Below are 16,914 nucleotides of genomic sequence, written 5' to 3' on the forward strand. Positions count from 1 at the left end.
GCAGTTGAATGGAATCGACAGTGTCTTGAAAGGAGGATATAAGATGTACATCAACAAAAGCTAAACGAGTATAATGGAATGTAGTCGAATTAAGTCGGGTGATGCTGAGGGAATTAGATTGGGATGGTTCAAATGGGTCTGAGCACTATGGGACTTAACATCTGTGGTCATCAGTCCACTAGAACGTAGAACTACTTAAAACTAACTAACCTAAGGACATCACACACATCCATGCGCGAGGTAGGATTCGAAACTGCGACCGTAGCAGTCGCGCGGTTCCGGACTGAGCGCCTAGAAACGCTAGACCACCGCGGCCGGCTTAGATTAGGAAATGAGACACTTAAAGTAGTAAAGGAGTTTTGCTATTTGGGAAGTAAAATAACTGATGATGGTCGAAGTAGAGAGGATATAAAATGTAGACAGGCAATGGCAAGGAAAGCGTTTCTGAAGAAGAGAAATTTGTTAACATCGAGTATTGATTGAAGTGTTAGGAAGTCGTTCCTGAAAGTATTTGTATGGAGTGTAGCCATGTATGGAAGTGAAACGTGGACGATAAATATTTTTGACAAGAAGAGAATAGAAGCTTTCGAACTGTGATGCTGCAGAAGAATGCTGAAGATTAGATGGGTAGATCATATAACTAATGAGGAGATATTGAATAGAATTGGGGAGAAGAGTTGTTTGTGGCACAACTTGTCTAGAAGAAGTGATTGGTTGGTAGGACATGTTCTGAGGCATCAAGGGATCACCAATTGAGTAATGGTGGGCAGCGTAAATGGTAAAAATCGTAGAGGGAGACCAAGAGATGAATACACTAAGCAGATTGAGAAGGATGTAGGTTGCAGTAGGTACTGGGAGATGAAGAAGCTTGCACAGGATAGAGTAGCATGGAGAGCTGCATCAAACCAGTCTCAGGACTGAAGACCACAACAACAACAACAACAACAACCTAGAAATTACAATTATCAAAACTTTAAGTGAAATTTGGGGAAGGCGTATCAAAGACTGCGTTTTATTGGCAGAATACTTAGAAAATGCAATAGACTTACCAAAGACATTGCCTATACTACGCTTCTCCGTCCTCTTTCAAGGTCTGCGGCTCGATGTGATATCCTTACCAGACAGTATTAACTGATTATCTTGAGAAAGTACAAATAAGGGCAGCACGTTTTTTATCGTCGAGAAATAGGAGAGAGAATGTCATGAACATGATACAGCATTTAGTGTGGACACCATTAAAACAACGGTGTTTCTAGTTAAGCTGGAATCTTCTCACGAAATTTCAGTCAAAAACTCTCTCCTCCGAATGCGAAAATGTTTTTTTGACGCCGACCTACATAGGGAGAAACGATCATCATAATAAAATAAGGGAAATCAGAGCTCGCGCTGAAGGATATTAACGTTCGTTTTTCCTCATGCTGTTCGAGATTGGAAAAACAGCAATTATTGTGAAGGTGGTTCGGTGAACGCTCTGCCAGGAACTCCAGCGTGACTTACAACATGGTCATGTAGATGTTGAAGGGATGTAGGTGAGCCACACGTAGTCCACAAGTATCGTGGTGCATTCCATTATTACCACGGCCCCATGGAAACTCAGGTGTATATCCTCCATATCATAATACTGCTTTCGTGCTATGATTCATGGTTAGATCAGCCGTTTAGTTGGATGACGGTGTATCCGGACACGACAATAGAATTGGTGTAAAAAGAAACATAATTCATCCGTTCAGCCGATACGTTTCAATTGATCCAAGGTCCAGCCCCGATGATCCTGTGCCCACTGCAATCGGAGCTGATGGAACTCCATGTTCAACCATGCCCATTGAATGGTGTGCTTCGTATCATCTGGTCTGCACCAGCGTTTTACTCTGTCAGAAGATCTGCCACAGATCACTTTTTCTTTTGTCTTACACAGTGGCAAAATCTCCAACCTTCACATTTTGTGATGGGCCATATATGTTCAACACTGTGTCACCTATTCGTGGTTTCACCTCCCTTCATCTACTTTCCATTGATGCCTACGACGATGGCAAGCGAACATCAGACCAGTTTCTCTCAGACACGAGGCCATAACAATCAGCTCTTTGTCAAAGTAATTTGTGTCAGTGGATTTCCAAATTTTCAGCCCATAATGTCGCTAGACCCATTTCCCATCTGTTTAAGCTTCACTTGTATACTTTCGCTAGCTGGTTCACTTGCCCACAACGCCACCGGGTGGCATTCAATCTCGTGGTGTGTAGTAATCATTATGTTTCACTTCAACACTACAGAGCGTCTATACTAAACAAACTTGAAGACTATATAACAGTAAGAGTGGAGAACATAGAAACATAGATAAAGATGAGTAGATAAGGTTGAGAAGAGCAGAATTTAATAGAGCACTTAATGACCTAAGTGGAAACAAGATCCCTGGAGTAAAAGACAATTCCGTCAGATATACTGAGGGTCTTGAGAGTGCAAATAAAGACAAAATTATTTTGAATGGTGTGCGAGATATGTGAGAGAGCTGATGCACACGAAGTTTCAGGAAGAATGTAATAATTCCCATTCCAAAACGGCAGATAGTGACAAATGTCAATGTTACCAATGAGTTTAAAAAGTCATGGAAGCAAAATTCAGACACAATTGTTAAAGTAAGAATGAAAAATTTGGTGGAAGCTGACTTTGAGGAAGATGAGTTTGAGATCTTGGAGAATGTAGGAACATGCTAACCCCTATGACCTACCACAGCATGTAAGTTAAAGAAAGGCAAACATACATTTTTAGTCCTTGTAGATATGGGGAACACAATAGAAAGAAGAGTATTTCTGGAAAAGAAAATGTTTTTGACTCGGTATTTCTGGAAAAGAAAACGTTTTTGACATGGAATATGAATTTACGTGTTAGGACACATTTTCTGAAGGAATGGGAATAGAAGTGAAATGTGGGTCATTATCACTTCAGGAAGAAGAGAACAGAAGCTTTTGAAAAATGGCGCTGCAGAAGAATGTAGAAAATTATATGGATACATTGAATAACTAAAGAGGAGGTACTGAATCGAAGTGGTGGGAAAATAGTTACATGGCACAGCTTAACTAAAAGAAGGAAACAACTGAGATATATATCCTGGGTCATCAAGAAATCGTCAGGTCGGTAACTGAGTTATGCAGAGACGAAGAGACCTGGCCAGGACGGACTAGCGTGGAGAGCTGATCAAATCAGTCCTTAGACAGAAAATCATAACAACAACGAAAACAATTCACATAACATTTCATTGGATTCAGTATATACAACGTTCTTCCTTCTTTATAAGTGTATATAGAATGGTTGAAATTGACCCAGGGGTATGGGAGCGATCTCCTACTATACCCCTGTATCGATTTAAACCAAATATGGCATACAAACAGCAAACGTTTCAAGTATCAATGCGGTGGGATTTATTTTCTCCTAATTCCAATAGGTGCAGACATATGGACAAAAAGTTTTCTTTCAACTCCTGTCATTTAGGCTGCCCTGCACAAAGGGCATATGCTGTAGGAATAGTATCACCTTGCCTTATCAACTTGCTTTGAGAAACAGCCTGCATTTCGGGAAGAAGAAATGGTTTCCCAGTCCCTGGCATTTAGGCCGCCCTGCGTGACAGATGTATTGTGTTGTAGTAGTATTGGCCTGCTTTATCAAAGTGTTCTGCAAGGTCTACACATGTTGATGAGTATATCTGGGGGAGGTTGACATGGGGGATAGAGGGGATGGGGGGATGGACAGAGAAAGGGAGCAGGAGGGAATAGACAGAGATAGAGGAGGCAGGAGGAGATGGATATGGAGTGGGGGGGGGGGGGAAGGGAAGGAATCAATGAGCAGAGACAAAAGGGGGAGGAAGAGATGTCAGACAGAGAGGAGGAGGGTAAGTCGACAGAGAATGGAAACAAGGAGACGGACCAATAGAGTGGAAAGAGAAGGAGATGGGTTGAGATAGAAGGTAAGGAGAAGATGGGCAGACAGATAGATGCAAGAGGAGATGCTAAGAGAAGAAGGGGCCAGAGGAGGTAAGAAGAGAGCGGACGAGATGGGTAGAAAGAGGAGGAGGATATGTGAAATATATGTGTTGAAAGCTCTGGTAGGATTCGAGATATGGATAAAAAAGTTTTCTTTCAGTTCCTGCCATATAAGGTCCCCTGCTTGAAAGGGGTGTTGTGTCAGAATGGTATCTGCATATCTTATTGGCGTGCTTTACTCTGCAGCCTTTACATTAGCAAAAAACATTATTCCAGACCCTACCATCCAGGCTGCCCTGCATGACAAAAGTTTCGTGGGAGTAGTATTGATCTCCTTCATTGACCTCCTTTGCAGAGGTTACATGTGCATGTGGACAAGACTGGGGGAAGGGGGGAGGCTGAGGTATACAGATGGGATGGATAGAGAGAAGGACGAGGCGAGAGTAGACAGAGAGAGCAGAGAAAAGAATATGGAAAGAAAGAAAGAGAAGAAGTGTGTTGCTTGGGTAGTAGGAGAATGGATCGGAATAGCTGAGTAGAGCGATGGGAACCACATGGATAGTGAGAGAGGGAGAGGAAGAGTTGGGCAGTGAAAGGAGAGCAGAAGATGGATAGGTAGGTGTGGGAGAGGAGGTGATGGACAGAGAAAGGGGAGGGGAGATTGGACAGAGTGAGACAGGGAGGAGGAACTGGACAGAAATAGTGGGCAGCAGCAAAAAGAAGAGAGGGTGGAGGGTATTGTCAGAGGCAAGTGGGAGGAACATATGGTTGGATGGAGGGTGCGCAGGAAATGGGCAAGGGGTAGGAAGAGATGGAGAAGGAGAGAGAGTGAGGAGGAAGAGATGGATAGATAGAAGTTGGAGGATGAGGTAGACAGAGAGAGAGGGGGTGAAACAGTTGGACAAAGAGAAGGGCAGCAAGATATGTATGCAATATATGTGTTGAGAGTGTATGCAGATGAAGATAAAGGAAAAGGATAATATACACTGCTGGAAAAATGCCGTAGTGCACCTGGGAAGACGACGTAGATTTTGATTCGATGATGACGTATGATAACTGAGGGATAGTAGAAGTACAGATAATTGTTTCAATGTCCCCTGCCAACAGATAGTGGAGAGTGATAGCTACCATAGCGCCATCTGATTATGTCCTTCAATAGGGAATGCTCACAACCAAAAGGCTCAGTGTAGTGCAAGGAGGTAACAAAGCTATAGAGTTGCAATTGCGCTTTCTGCAGCCAACTGAGACAATTCTGAAAAGGGTCAAATTGTGGTCTCCCGACTGTCTGGATTGTCCTTTTCGAGAACTGTAGCTCAAGTTGGACATGCTGTGTCAGTTGTAGATTGATGCTGGTATCAGTGGTCATGTGAACATTCTCACACCATGTAATGTAACGCACATTTAGGCGAGCTAATCGTCGCCCAATATTAGTAAGAGATGAATTTCTTGTGCAACTGAACGCTAGTGGATCCAAAGCGCCATGGCAATTTTGGCTTCTGGCTATATGATCAGTACTAGTGAGTCCAGGTACAAAGACTAGTAGCGTTGACAGAAATTGGGAAAATTCCGCTACAGGAAATTTTGATGGCTTATGCTTGCATGGCCTATGTACAGGAGACAATGCTCCAAGACATGACGGACTTTTAGGCAAGCTGAAAGATGGCTAAGTTACAGCTCTTTGAGATTCGAAAATAAATCACATCAAATATTAATGCAAATCTGTGTACGTTTGCGATCTCAGAAAAATGGATAGCATCCTATTACACAACAATATTTCAACATCTTTAAAACTACAGAAGCTAATATTTCACAGTTAATAAATATTTACTCAATGAACTTCTGAATTAACAACTTTAAATTGCTTCATGCGATTTCAGGAAACGATATCTCAGATGATAGCATTGCATTGTGGCTACAGTCCCTGGAATCAATATTTCGGTATCTATTTTATTTATTGATTTACAATGTCTTTTGTACCTTTTTCATTATGCAAATCTTTCTCAGGACATAATATTCTCCACATTTACGCAAGAAATGAGAGCAACAATGGCTCACATTTTGTCACACTTGTGCATTTATTTAAGAACAGTTAACTATTTTGCCAGTAACTTTTTTTCAGATATTGGCTGCAAGTGCTATTAAAGAACTGTGCTAATTTATAAGTGACTGAAAAGAGAATCAAAAGACAATTCTGCCTAGATGACATAAATAACTGCTTAAATCATACTTAAGGACAATCAGTTGTCATTTATCAAGAGCACACTTGCGCAAGAATGATGGCTTATTTATTTGTGAACTGAGTATTACTAATATTTGTTGTAAATGATCTGAGTGTAACCGAATACTTATAGCATTTCCTTATTTAAGTATTGTTGCATTGTATTAATTTGGTCAGGGAAGGAGTCAGCTTCATTCAGACCATGTCTGTTGAGCTTAAGGGTGACGTATTTTTGTTGAGGAAGCAGACAGTAGCGGAACACTACGAGAGTTAAGTGGAGACTGGAACCTACATAGTAAAGAGCTGGAGGGAGAGATTCTGGGCACTTTATGTCCAGATCTGGATGAAGGAAGACCTGCCTGCAGTATGCGCATTGTTCGGTCATATAAGTGATTGATTCTGGGGGGGGGGGGGGGTTAAAGGCCGCTACCATACTTTAATTTCTCAAGGGACGTTGTATTTCGAGAGGTCGGAATGTGCCACTTGTTTCACGGACCTAAGCATTAACAGGGTAAGAGTTGCTATTCTTCGTATTGTGTGCGTTAACTTGTGTACCATCATGTTGAACTCGGAACTATTTAGAGCTGGCGAATATTTCGTGTATTGTGGTCACGGAATGGAATTTGTTTTCTCGTGTATTTGATGAGTGTTTAGTTTGGAGATTTTTCTGCCATTACCATAATTCTCTCAACATAACTATACTGCATTTCATAAGGGTATTTTCTGTCTGAATTTTAACTGAATACCGTAGGACCACTTCTCATTTATCTGAGATGTCGTTTCTTGAACAAATTTTATCCAACAGAAATCTCTGTTGTCTATATCAATAACAGGCGTCAGAAAAGGACCCTTGTTCAATTATTCATTCAACTTTTATTTTGTATTTATGTGTATTTTATTAACTTGGAATTCTAGCCAATGCATGTACTATTTTACTGCAGGATACCAGCTACAGATTGTTATTTGCAGCGAATTAGCTGTGGGACTTGAAAGCAGATGTGGGCGGCTTGATCCTATGACTAAATATAGCTATTATTTTTAAATAGAGCAGTGCAAAGCCCTCGTACCTAATATACGAGTAAAGACATAACTGGTTTGCACCTGTTTAGAAGAGCAAATACAGTTTGCGGTAACCGTTAGGTACTGTTGCAACCCATAGACGTGGTTCTGGACATACACTCAGCACAGACGCCCGCCAGGATCGACGTATTGTAAGAGCAGCAGTGGCAGATCGTAGAGTTACCACAGCACAGATAAAATGACTTATGAATCCAGATATGTGTAAACATGAACTGTTGTGAACCAGTTATTACCAGTGAGATTACTGGCATTCAAACCTCAAGCATATCATAGACTCAGGCCACAGCGTTGACGAGCAAGTTTCGGCGGGTGCCGTCGGAGGATCACTTGGAAGATGGAATGGCGCATCGTGGTCTTCAGCAATGAAAACAGATTCTACCTATACGCAGGTGACGGTCGTTTGTGCGTATAATGTAGACCTGGCGAGCGCTGTCTCGTAGAATGAATCCGTCCAAGACATACTGGCCCAAACCCAGGGTGCTTAAGCTACTAACCCGATTCATTCTGGAGGGGACGCTAACCAGAACTCAGCACACGTAGAATGTTATTAGATCTGTTATATTTCCGTTCTTTCAAAGGAAGGTGATGTGTTGCTCCAACAGGATAGTGCTCGCTCACATACTGGTGTGAAACACAACATGCCCTGCAAGGCGTGCAGCAACTCTCCTGGCCATCACAGTCTCTGTACAGCTCTCCAATCGAGAATGTGTGGGATATGATGGGATGAGAAGTGACTTGTGCGGCTAATCAGCCAATAGCTCTTACAGAACTTAGTGAACAGGTCGAGCAGGTGTGCCATAACCTACCCCAGGACTGTATTCTCCACCTGTATGATCGACTGGATGCCAGAGTCAGCGCCTGCATTGCTACCCATGGGTCAATACCTGGAACCTCAGAACCACTTGTGCTCTTGATATATAGCAAGTTTGTACATATGTATGGGATCAGCATCCAAAACCCCAGGATCTATTTCCACCAATTTTGGCACACACATGGCAAATGCCATGAGTATTAGCACTGTGAGGCTTATAACCTCCTAGCTCCTAAAGGAGTGGAGATACAGACAAAAACCTTTTTTCAGACCATGCCATATAAGGTGCCCTACATGGCAGGTGTGTTTCATGGGAATAGTATCATCTCTCTTCGACCTCCTTCCCAGGCTAGCCTACATGTCAGGGCAAAGACACGGTTTTTCCAACCCCAGCCAGGTAGGCTGGGAGGAGGGGGGAGGGTTGGAGAAGATGGAAAGAGAGAGGAAAGGAGGAGGAAATGAACAGAAAGAGATGGGGTAGAAGAAGTAGTTGGACAGAGAAGGGAGGGAGGAGGATATGGACAATGAAAGAGGGAGAGGAGTTGTACAGAGTGCAGGGGGAAACAGGGGCATGGAGACAGCCTGAGAGGAGGAGATGGACAGAGAGTTTAGAGGATGAGATAGACAGAGAGGTATGGAGGATGAGATTGGCAGAGAGGGGGAGGAGAAGATGGCAGAGAGGGGGGTGAGGAGGACATGGGTAGTGGGGTGATGAAGCGATAGACAGAGGGGATAAGGGTATGAGCAGAGAGATGGGGGAGAATGAAGAGTCAAGGGGGAGAGGAGATGGGCAGAGGTGGGTGAGGAGGAGATGGAGCAAGACACTGGGAGGAGGCGATAACTGCAATGTATACGTTGAACATATATATGGGTAAAGCCGAGGGAAAAGGCTAATCTATATACAATGAGAGAAGAAAATCACAACACCAAAACATAATTAATGTACATCAGTGATATTTCGGGAATACATTTCAAAAATGGTTCAAATGGCTCTAAGCACTATGGGGCTTAACATCTGAGGTCATCAGTCCCCTAGACTTAGAACTACTTAAACCTAACTAACCTAAGGACAAAACACATATGAATGCCTGAGGCAGGATCCGAACCTGCGACCGTAGCAGCAGCGCAGTTCTGGACTGAAGCGCCTAGAACCGCTCGGCCACAAAGGGAGGTGGAATACATTTGTCTAAGTTCCATATTAAAGTGACTAGCATTGCAGGATCACAGGTTAATGTAAGCATGAGGTAAGCCTTGCAAATTTGAAATGTGTCTACATTAGAAACCGGTGTAACTGCCAGAATGGTGATTGCAAGCAAGCAAACGGGCGTGCATTGTGTTGTACAGGTGTCAGATATCATTTTGTGGGATGGAGTTACGTGCCTTTTGCACTTGTTCAGTCAAGACAGAGACAGTTAATACTGTTCGTGGATGACACTGGAATGTTGTCCTTTGACGTCCGACATGTACTTGACTGATAACAGACCTGGTGATTGAGCAGGCCATGGCAACATATCGACATTCTGTAGAGCTTGTTGGGTTACAACAGCGGTATGTGAGCTAAAGTTGCCCTGTTGGAAAAAAAACCTGGAATACTGTTCATGACTGCCAGCATAAGAGGTCGAATCACCAAAATGACATACAAACTTGCAGTCTCGGTGCTTGGGATAACCACAAGAGCGCTCTTGCTGTCATACGGAATCACCTCAGATCATAAATCCAGGTGTAGATCGAGTGTGTCTATTAGGCAGACAGGTTGGTTGCAGGCCATCAGCTGGCCTCCTACCCAACACCAGGCCATCACTGACACACAGGCAGAACCAGCTTTCTTCAGAAAACACAACAGACCTCAACCCCGCCCTCCAGTGAGCTCTTGCTTGACACCAATGAAGTGATGGTAGTTTGGGGTTGGTGTAATGCTCGCTACCGGATATCTGGCTCGGAGGGGTCCTTTGACGTCAGACATGTACTTGAATGATAACAGACCTGGTGATTGAGCAGAGTCCTAAGGAAATGCAATCCGAAAACAAAGGAAGTAGGTGACAGTACACTTGTTCTCCCACTGCTTGAATATTGCTGTACCAGATAGGGTTGATAGAGGAGATAGAGAAGATCCAACGGACAGCAGATTCTGTAGAAATCAGCATGGGTTTGAAAAAAGACGATCGTCTGAAACCCAGCTCGCGCTATTCGTCCATCAGACTCAGAGGGCCATAGACACGGGATCCCAAGTAGATGCCGTGTTTTTTGAATTTCGCAAGGCGTTCGATACAGTTCCCCACAGTCGTCTAATGAACAAAGTAAGAACATATGGACTATCAGATCAATTGTGTGATTCGATTGAAGAGTTCCTAGATAACAGAACGCAGCATGTCATTCTCAATGGAGAGAAGTCTTCCGAAGTAAGAGTGATTTCAGGTGTGCCGCGGGGGAGTGTTATAGGACCGTTGCTATTCGCATTACATATACATGACCTTGTGGATAACATCGGAAGTTCACTGAAGCTTTTTGCGGATGAAGCTGTGGTATATCGAGAGGTTGTGACAATGGAAAATTGTTCTGAAATGCAAGAGGATCTGCAACGAATTGACGCATGGTGTAGGTAATGGCAAGTGAATGACAATGTAGACAAGTGTAATATGCTGCGAATACGTAGAAAGAATTATCCTTTATCATTAAGCTACAATATAGCTGGTCAGCAACTGGAAGCAGTTAATTCCATAAATTATCTGGGAGTAGGCATTAGGAGTGATTTAAAATGGAATGATCATAGAAAGTTGATCGTCGGTAAAGCAGATGCCAGACTGAGATTTATTGGAAAAGTCCGAAAGAAATGCAATCCAAAAACAAAGGACGTAGGTTACAGTAAACTTGTTCACCCACTGCTTGAATATTGCTCACCACTGTGGGATCCGTACCAGATAGGGTTGATGGAAGAGATAGAGAAGATCCAACGGAGAGCAGCGCGCTTCGTTACAGGATCATTTGGTAATCGCGAAAACGTCACGGAGATGATAGATGAACTCCAGTAGAAGAATTTGCAGGAGAGACGCTCAGTATTTCGGTACGGGCTTTTGTTGAAGTTTGGAGAACATACCTTCACCGAAGAATCAAGCAGTATATTGCCCCCTCCTACGTATATCTCGCGAAGAGACCATGAGGATAAAATCAGAGAGATTAGAGCCCACACAGAGGCATACTGACAATCTTTCTTTCCACTAACAATACGAGACTGGAATAGAAGGGAGAACCGATAGAGGTATTCAAAGTACCCTGCTCCACACACCGCCAGGTAGCTTTCGGAGTATGGATGTAGACGTAGATGTAGAGGTAACAGATTTATAACAGTTCGCTGGTTCACTGTGGTGTCAACTGCTGTTCAAATTGCTGCTTCAGATGTGTCAGAGCTGCGTGCCGAACACAACAGCCTTCCCTCTCAGTAGTGCCACGTGGCCATCTGCAGATCGGTCTTCTTGCGATCGTACGTTCTTGTGGGCACCACAACCAGCAACCAAGTATACTGGGCTAAATTGCTGCTAAGCCTTTCTGCAGTATCGCAGGAGGAACATCCAGCTTCTCATAGTCGTATTACATGATCTAGTGGAACTCATTGAAGTGCTGATAATGGTATCTTTGTCTCCTTAAAGTAATTATTAACTAACATGAACTCACCAATTACAATCTGGAAAGTAACTAACGCTCACGACAATTACAGTGTGTATTTAAAACAAACCTGCATCCTCATAACTGTACTACTAACGCGACTGGTTTGAAATCTGAACTGACGCCATCTTTCAGATGTAGGAACACACATACTAACTGACGTCTGTCTCACACAAATCCTTCTTGGTGTTGTAATTTTTTTTCTGTCAGTGAATATGTATAAAGCAGACTATATGTCTGTTTGTGATCTCCTTCCAATAGGAGCAGAGATACAGGGAAATAAGTGTTTTTCAAGCCCTTGCAATATTGGCTACCCTACACAGAACATTTGAAGTGTGGGTGTGGTACGGGCCTGCCTTACCAACCTGCTTTGCAGAGGAGCCTACGTGCCAGGAGCATGAGACGGTTTTTAAGTTTTTGATGTGTAAGCTTACCTGCACGACTGGCACATCATGATTTTGGTGGTTGAGGCAGACAGAGAAGGCGTGGACAGAGAGAAGGGGCTGTATAGAATGTATGGGAGAGTGGGGAGGAGGTTGTGTGGGTGGGTATTCATTTTGGACCAAATGTAATCTCATGTAATTTCAGTGGTGACATTCAGTGGCCTGTTTTGTTTCGAGGCGCAGGTATCTAATTGGGAATGTAATTTTGATTCCTAATTTCTTAAGGCACTTATTGAGGTAGTTAACTGCGTGCTTACCCATACCCAACTGAACTAGTGCTTAAACTTGGTATTTCTGTAGGCGGTAAACTTCTTTTCTCTTCTTTGTTGGGTGCCTAAATACTGTAGGATACAGTAGTAAAGGATATAAATAAAAGAGAATACAGAGTGTAAGCTTCTTGACATATAATTACACAGTTCTCAACTACATAGATCTTGGACATAAAACATAATCACATACATTTGTTGTATCACCTTTTAATTAAAGAACTGAACGAGTAGTATGTACCTAACTAACCTAAACAACTAAAGAAATAAATAATGATAACTAGAGCATAAGTAAATAAATAATACAATAAATTAAGTAAAATGAGTGAGAAGTGAACTAAAAGTATGAGTCTGACTAGCGGCGCTGAGGCACGGGGTGCCTCGCGTTAGAGATGCTGTTAGCTGGAGTTAATGTTTCCTAAGCTACGACTGTACAAACTGGGGGCGGGCCGGCCGTCTTGGGCAACCGTAGCGCAGCGCTCTCTGTGACTCGACCCGAGTGCGGCAGCGAAAGGTCACACGGCGGAGGATACAAGGCTACACAGTAACACTTGACACCTGTCACGAGACTGCCAAATGCTTGTAGCGAGATGCCGATACGTTTCTGTGTTGAAAATGTGATACAATTGGCACAAGACGACTTGCTAATGCTACTAAACACCCTAATTAAGGAAGACTTTCAGTACGCATTTCAAGAGTGGTAGAATGGTTGGGACCGATGTACTCACTCCCAAGCGGACTACATCGAAGGTGATGCAGGGTAAGATTATGCAAAAGATAATAATTTTAATTAATAATTTTAGGGAACTTTCGGGCATCATCTCGTACACTGCTTCTGTACAGCGACCTTTTCAGAGTTATTGTTAGTCACAAAGTAGCATTATTTGTTTAAGATTTCGGTTATTATAAATCTCGTATTTGCATTTCATTCCTATGATGCCAGTTCGTAATGTTACCATATGCTGCCGCAACTGAAGGTTTCGTCACAGGACGCTACAGTGGGTGCCGTGCTGGCAGCCTTCAGCGCCGCCACCGACGACTAGCAGAACTCGTCCGAAACCAAAATAAACAAAGAAGTAAACACGCCGGCCGGAAGAAGCAAACTGCAGTGCTGACCACGTTAAATTTACAGACCCAGCCCAGCTTTTAATTCATGAAGTGTATGTTCCGCATTTCAAGTAGCAGGCACTGTTTTTCTATCGGTATTCAATGTTACAACATTTACCTCAAACTTATGGCATTCTGAAATTGCTTAAAAATGTAGCAGTACAAGGCTAGTGACTCAGTTGAATATAACCACAAACCTTGGGATCCTGATGGTGCTAAGTGCTGGAATGCGGAGACAAAAACGTCATACCTCCAGCAAGCTGCATTCTTACGAAATGAGAATTATTCACGCCATTGGAAGGAAAGGAAGCACTGCAGATTGCTGTTCAATGGTCGGGTGATTAAATAAAATAAGGGATCCAGAGATACGAACAAAACTCAGACAACTATAATCTGACATAAAAATAAACACTAAGTTTCAATACCACTAGACACATTAACAAGTTTTTCGGTGACATTTTCTCCATTTGCACGAAACATATACAAAAGAACACTTTATGACCGTAGCTGCTCTTAGAAGGACAATTTTTCAGTTTTCAAACCTACCCTTAAGTACTTGTGTGATTCATATATCACATATAAAATAGAGAAACATTTATTAGATTGCTGTTATAGACTGGGCTGCAGCTGGAACATGAATGTTACTTTGATTTGAAAACGCAACATCAGTCTGTTGTTTCATCTAAAAAGTCAGGGCAACATATTACAACTTATCTTTCCAAAACGTTTGTTTAATTTATCAGCAAAGGCACTTCATTTCTAACGATGTATATAATGAATGTAACAATAACAGCCAGCATCTATCCAATATTTCTCTTTTGACATTTAACGTCCAATATACACATGAATACACTACAACACATCAGACTTCAAAACAACGTCAGTATATCTTCAGAAAAATATTGCTTATTAAAACGTTTGGTATACAAAATACACATCAAAATACACTATCTCCATTCAGTTCATAAAAACATTTATTCTACATTCAGGCTAGTACGTATCATAAAAAATTATCAACTGTTCACAGAAAACATGGTCCCAGATCGAGGAAACATTTTTACTACTACAAAAAAATACGTCTTACAGGTATCGGTGTTATTTAGTACGTCACCATTTTATGACGGAATGGGAAAAATCACTCTTTAATCTTGGCACGAGGAAGAAATGCCATAGCTGTAAATCCATATTTAAGTTTCACAGGCGTTTAAAATCAAAATTAATTTGACTATAAAGAATTTGTAACGAGCAAGACAAGAGCGACACGTGAAATCGAACTATCAAGCAATTCTCATGGGACAGTAATAAATATCGATCGTCTGTTCGTGTATTTGACAGTGGTCAGTCAAAAGCAGTGAAAAAATAGTTAGTGCGTGCAGACTATGAAATATGTTTTTGTAAATGAGTTTACTAATTACTGAAAAGCTTAGAAAGTTTCATAAATTACGCCACAAATGTAAATCTTAGACGTTGATTCAAGATAACCCACTGTACATCGCCAGCAGTTTTGAAATTTGAATTGGCTTCTGTGTAACAGCTAGTGATCTGTTAGATCTTGGTACGGCCGTCTCCAAAGTTCGTCAGGTATCTTGTCAGGATGTCCTGGATCATTAGAACAGAAGTTATCACAGTAGATACGAGGAAATAGAGGACCCTTGTTTGTTGTATGCCACCGAAAATTTGTACCATCTAACAGTTCTTAAGCATATGAGTTATGAATTCGGCTAGAATTCTTCTATAGCAGTATTCTGTACAGTGAAATTACTATAGAGTGATGTAGCTATAGAGTAATGCAGCTGCTGAGATGTACGCGACTGACATTAGTAAATCCAGCCGAGCGACAGTGGGAACAGAACATCGCCAGATTTAGTAGGATTGTTGAGACATTACTGAGGCTTCCCCACGAATATCACCATTGGTGCGATATTTAGATAGCTTTCTGCATCCACAAAGACGAATGGTAGTCATATTTGTTATTTTCTTTTTTATCAAAAGTAATACGGAAAGTAGAAACTTAACAACTTATGAGTGATACAGTTATGATTGCATATAGCCAGGAATGATTTGAAACCCAAAGCTGCGAACTGAACTCGAATCGTACGTAGAGTGTAACAAATAGAAAACAGTTACGCCTTCGCCGATGTATTTGGTATCCCAGGGATCTTTACCTAAAATACCCTTTAGCAGATACAATGTTATTAGGATACAGGATTTACGACCATCATGTTCTGTACAGTGGATTGCAGAGTAGCTGCAGAAATGGTAGTTGTCAGAATGATGGACGACTGTGTTGTGATCAAAGACTTCATTTTGGTAAGAGAAATCAGTATTACGTTTAACTACGAGTAATAAATTCTGAAGCCGACACACTACGGAACGTTATAAGTCCAGTGAAACGAATACAACTACGAGTGCTTTCTCCAAATCCACATTCGTCATAGGGTAAGCGTTCAGCGGTCTTCATCAGATTATTTTGATTCACGTAACATTTTTAGGAAACACAGGTTATTGACCCATATGAATACCCAGTGATAGAATTACAGTCACGTATTTTCTCCTCATGCCAAAGCATTGCCAATTTGTTTTACTATAGTTAGATTACATTATGATGAACCCAGTTTCTCGTTACGTTTTACAAGTTGAAATTATTGCCAGAATTGCAATAGTAATATTAAATGTGAACAATTATCACTGAAACGTTGTGTTGCTGTAATCAGAAATTTCGAATACAGCAGAGAGTACGAGAGTACGAGGTACTGCTGTGCGTTTTGTTGTAGTGTTATTTGCATTAAAAACCTTGTATGTGGTACTTTTCCTACATTTTCATTACAACTGCTGAACTCTTCTCTCAGTGTTTATGAATTTGCTGTAGCGACGGCAGTGACCACTGTGTGATCACACGCCTGTACAGGGGCCGACAAGGACCGGCTGACAGTCGCACTACGTGGTCGGCTCGACCGCTGCCCCTGCCGCCTATGCTGCCCCCACGACGCCTGCGCACTGCGGACCGCGTGAGTGCAGGCGCACGCAGGAGGACTCCTCGTGCTTGTACAGGTAGGACTTGAGCGCGAACGCCTTCCCGCAGCGGCAGCACACGTGTGGCTTCGTGCTGGAGTGCGTCTGCACGTGGGCGCGCAGGTTAGACTTGTCTGCAAACGCCTTTTCGCAGATGGTGCACTTGAATGGTTTCTCGCCTGAAACGGAAAAGAAATAAGAAGGGTTAGCTGACTACCAGAACAGAGCCTCAGCATCAGAATCAACCCATATGTTCACTCATTCACAGCACATCCAGGATGGCAAACGTGACTTTATGAAGGAGCGGTGCCAGAAGAATGTTTCTCTAAAAACGACAATAATG

At 42.3% G+C, this 16,914-nt stretch overlaps 1 protein-coding gene across 1 annotated transcript in view; it reads right to left on the minus strand.

Moving 5' to 3' along the window:
- Positions 1-12,575: 12,575 nt before the first annotated feature.
- LOC126267210 (zinc finger protein SNAI2-like) overlaps positions 12,576-16,914 on the minus strand; it is a 78,399-nt gene continuing 74,060 nt past the window's right edge. The window contains exon 4 of the mRNA XM_049972182.1: positions 12,576-16,750. Within this exon, the coding sequence (XP_049828139.1) occupies positions 16,530-16,750 (221 nt within the window). The 3' untranslated portion in view covers positions 12,576-16,529. The remainder of the gene's footprint in view (positions 16,751-16,914) is intronic.

The sequence above is a fragment of the Schistocerca gregaria genome, chromosome 4 (assembly GCF_023897955.1).
Source record: "Schistocerca gregaria isolate iqSchGreg1 chromosome 4, iqSchGreg1.2, whole genome shotgun sequence".
Lineage (NCBI taxonomy): Eukaryota > Metazoa > Arthropoda > Insecta > Orthoptera > Acrididae > Schistocerca > Schistocerca gregaria.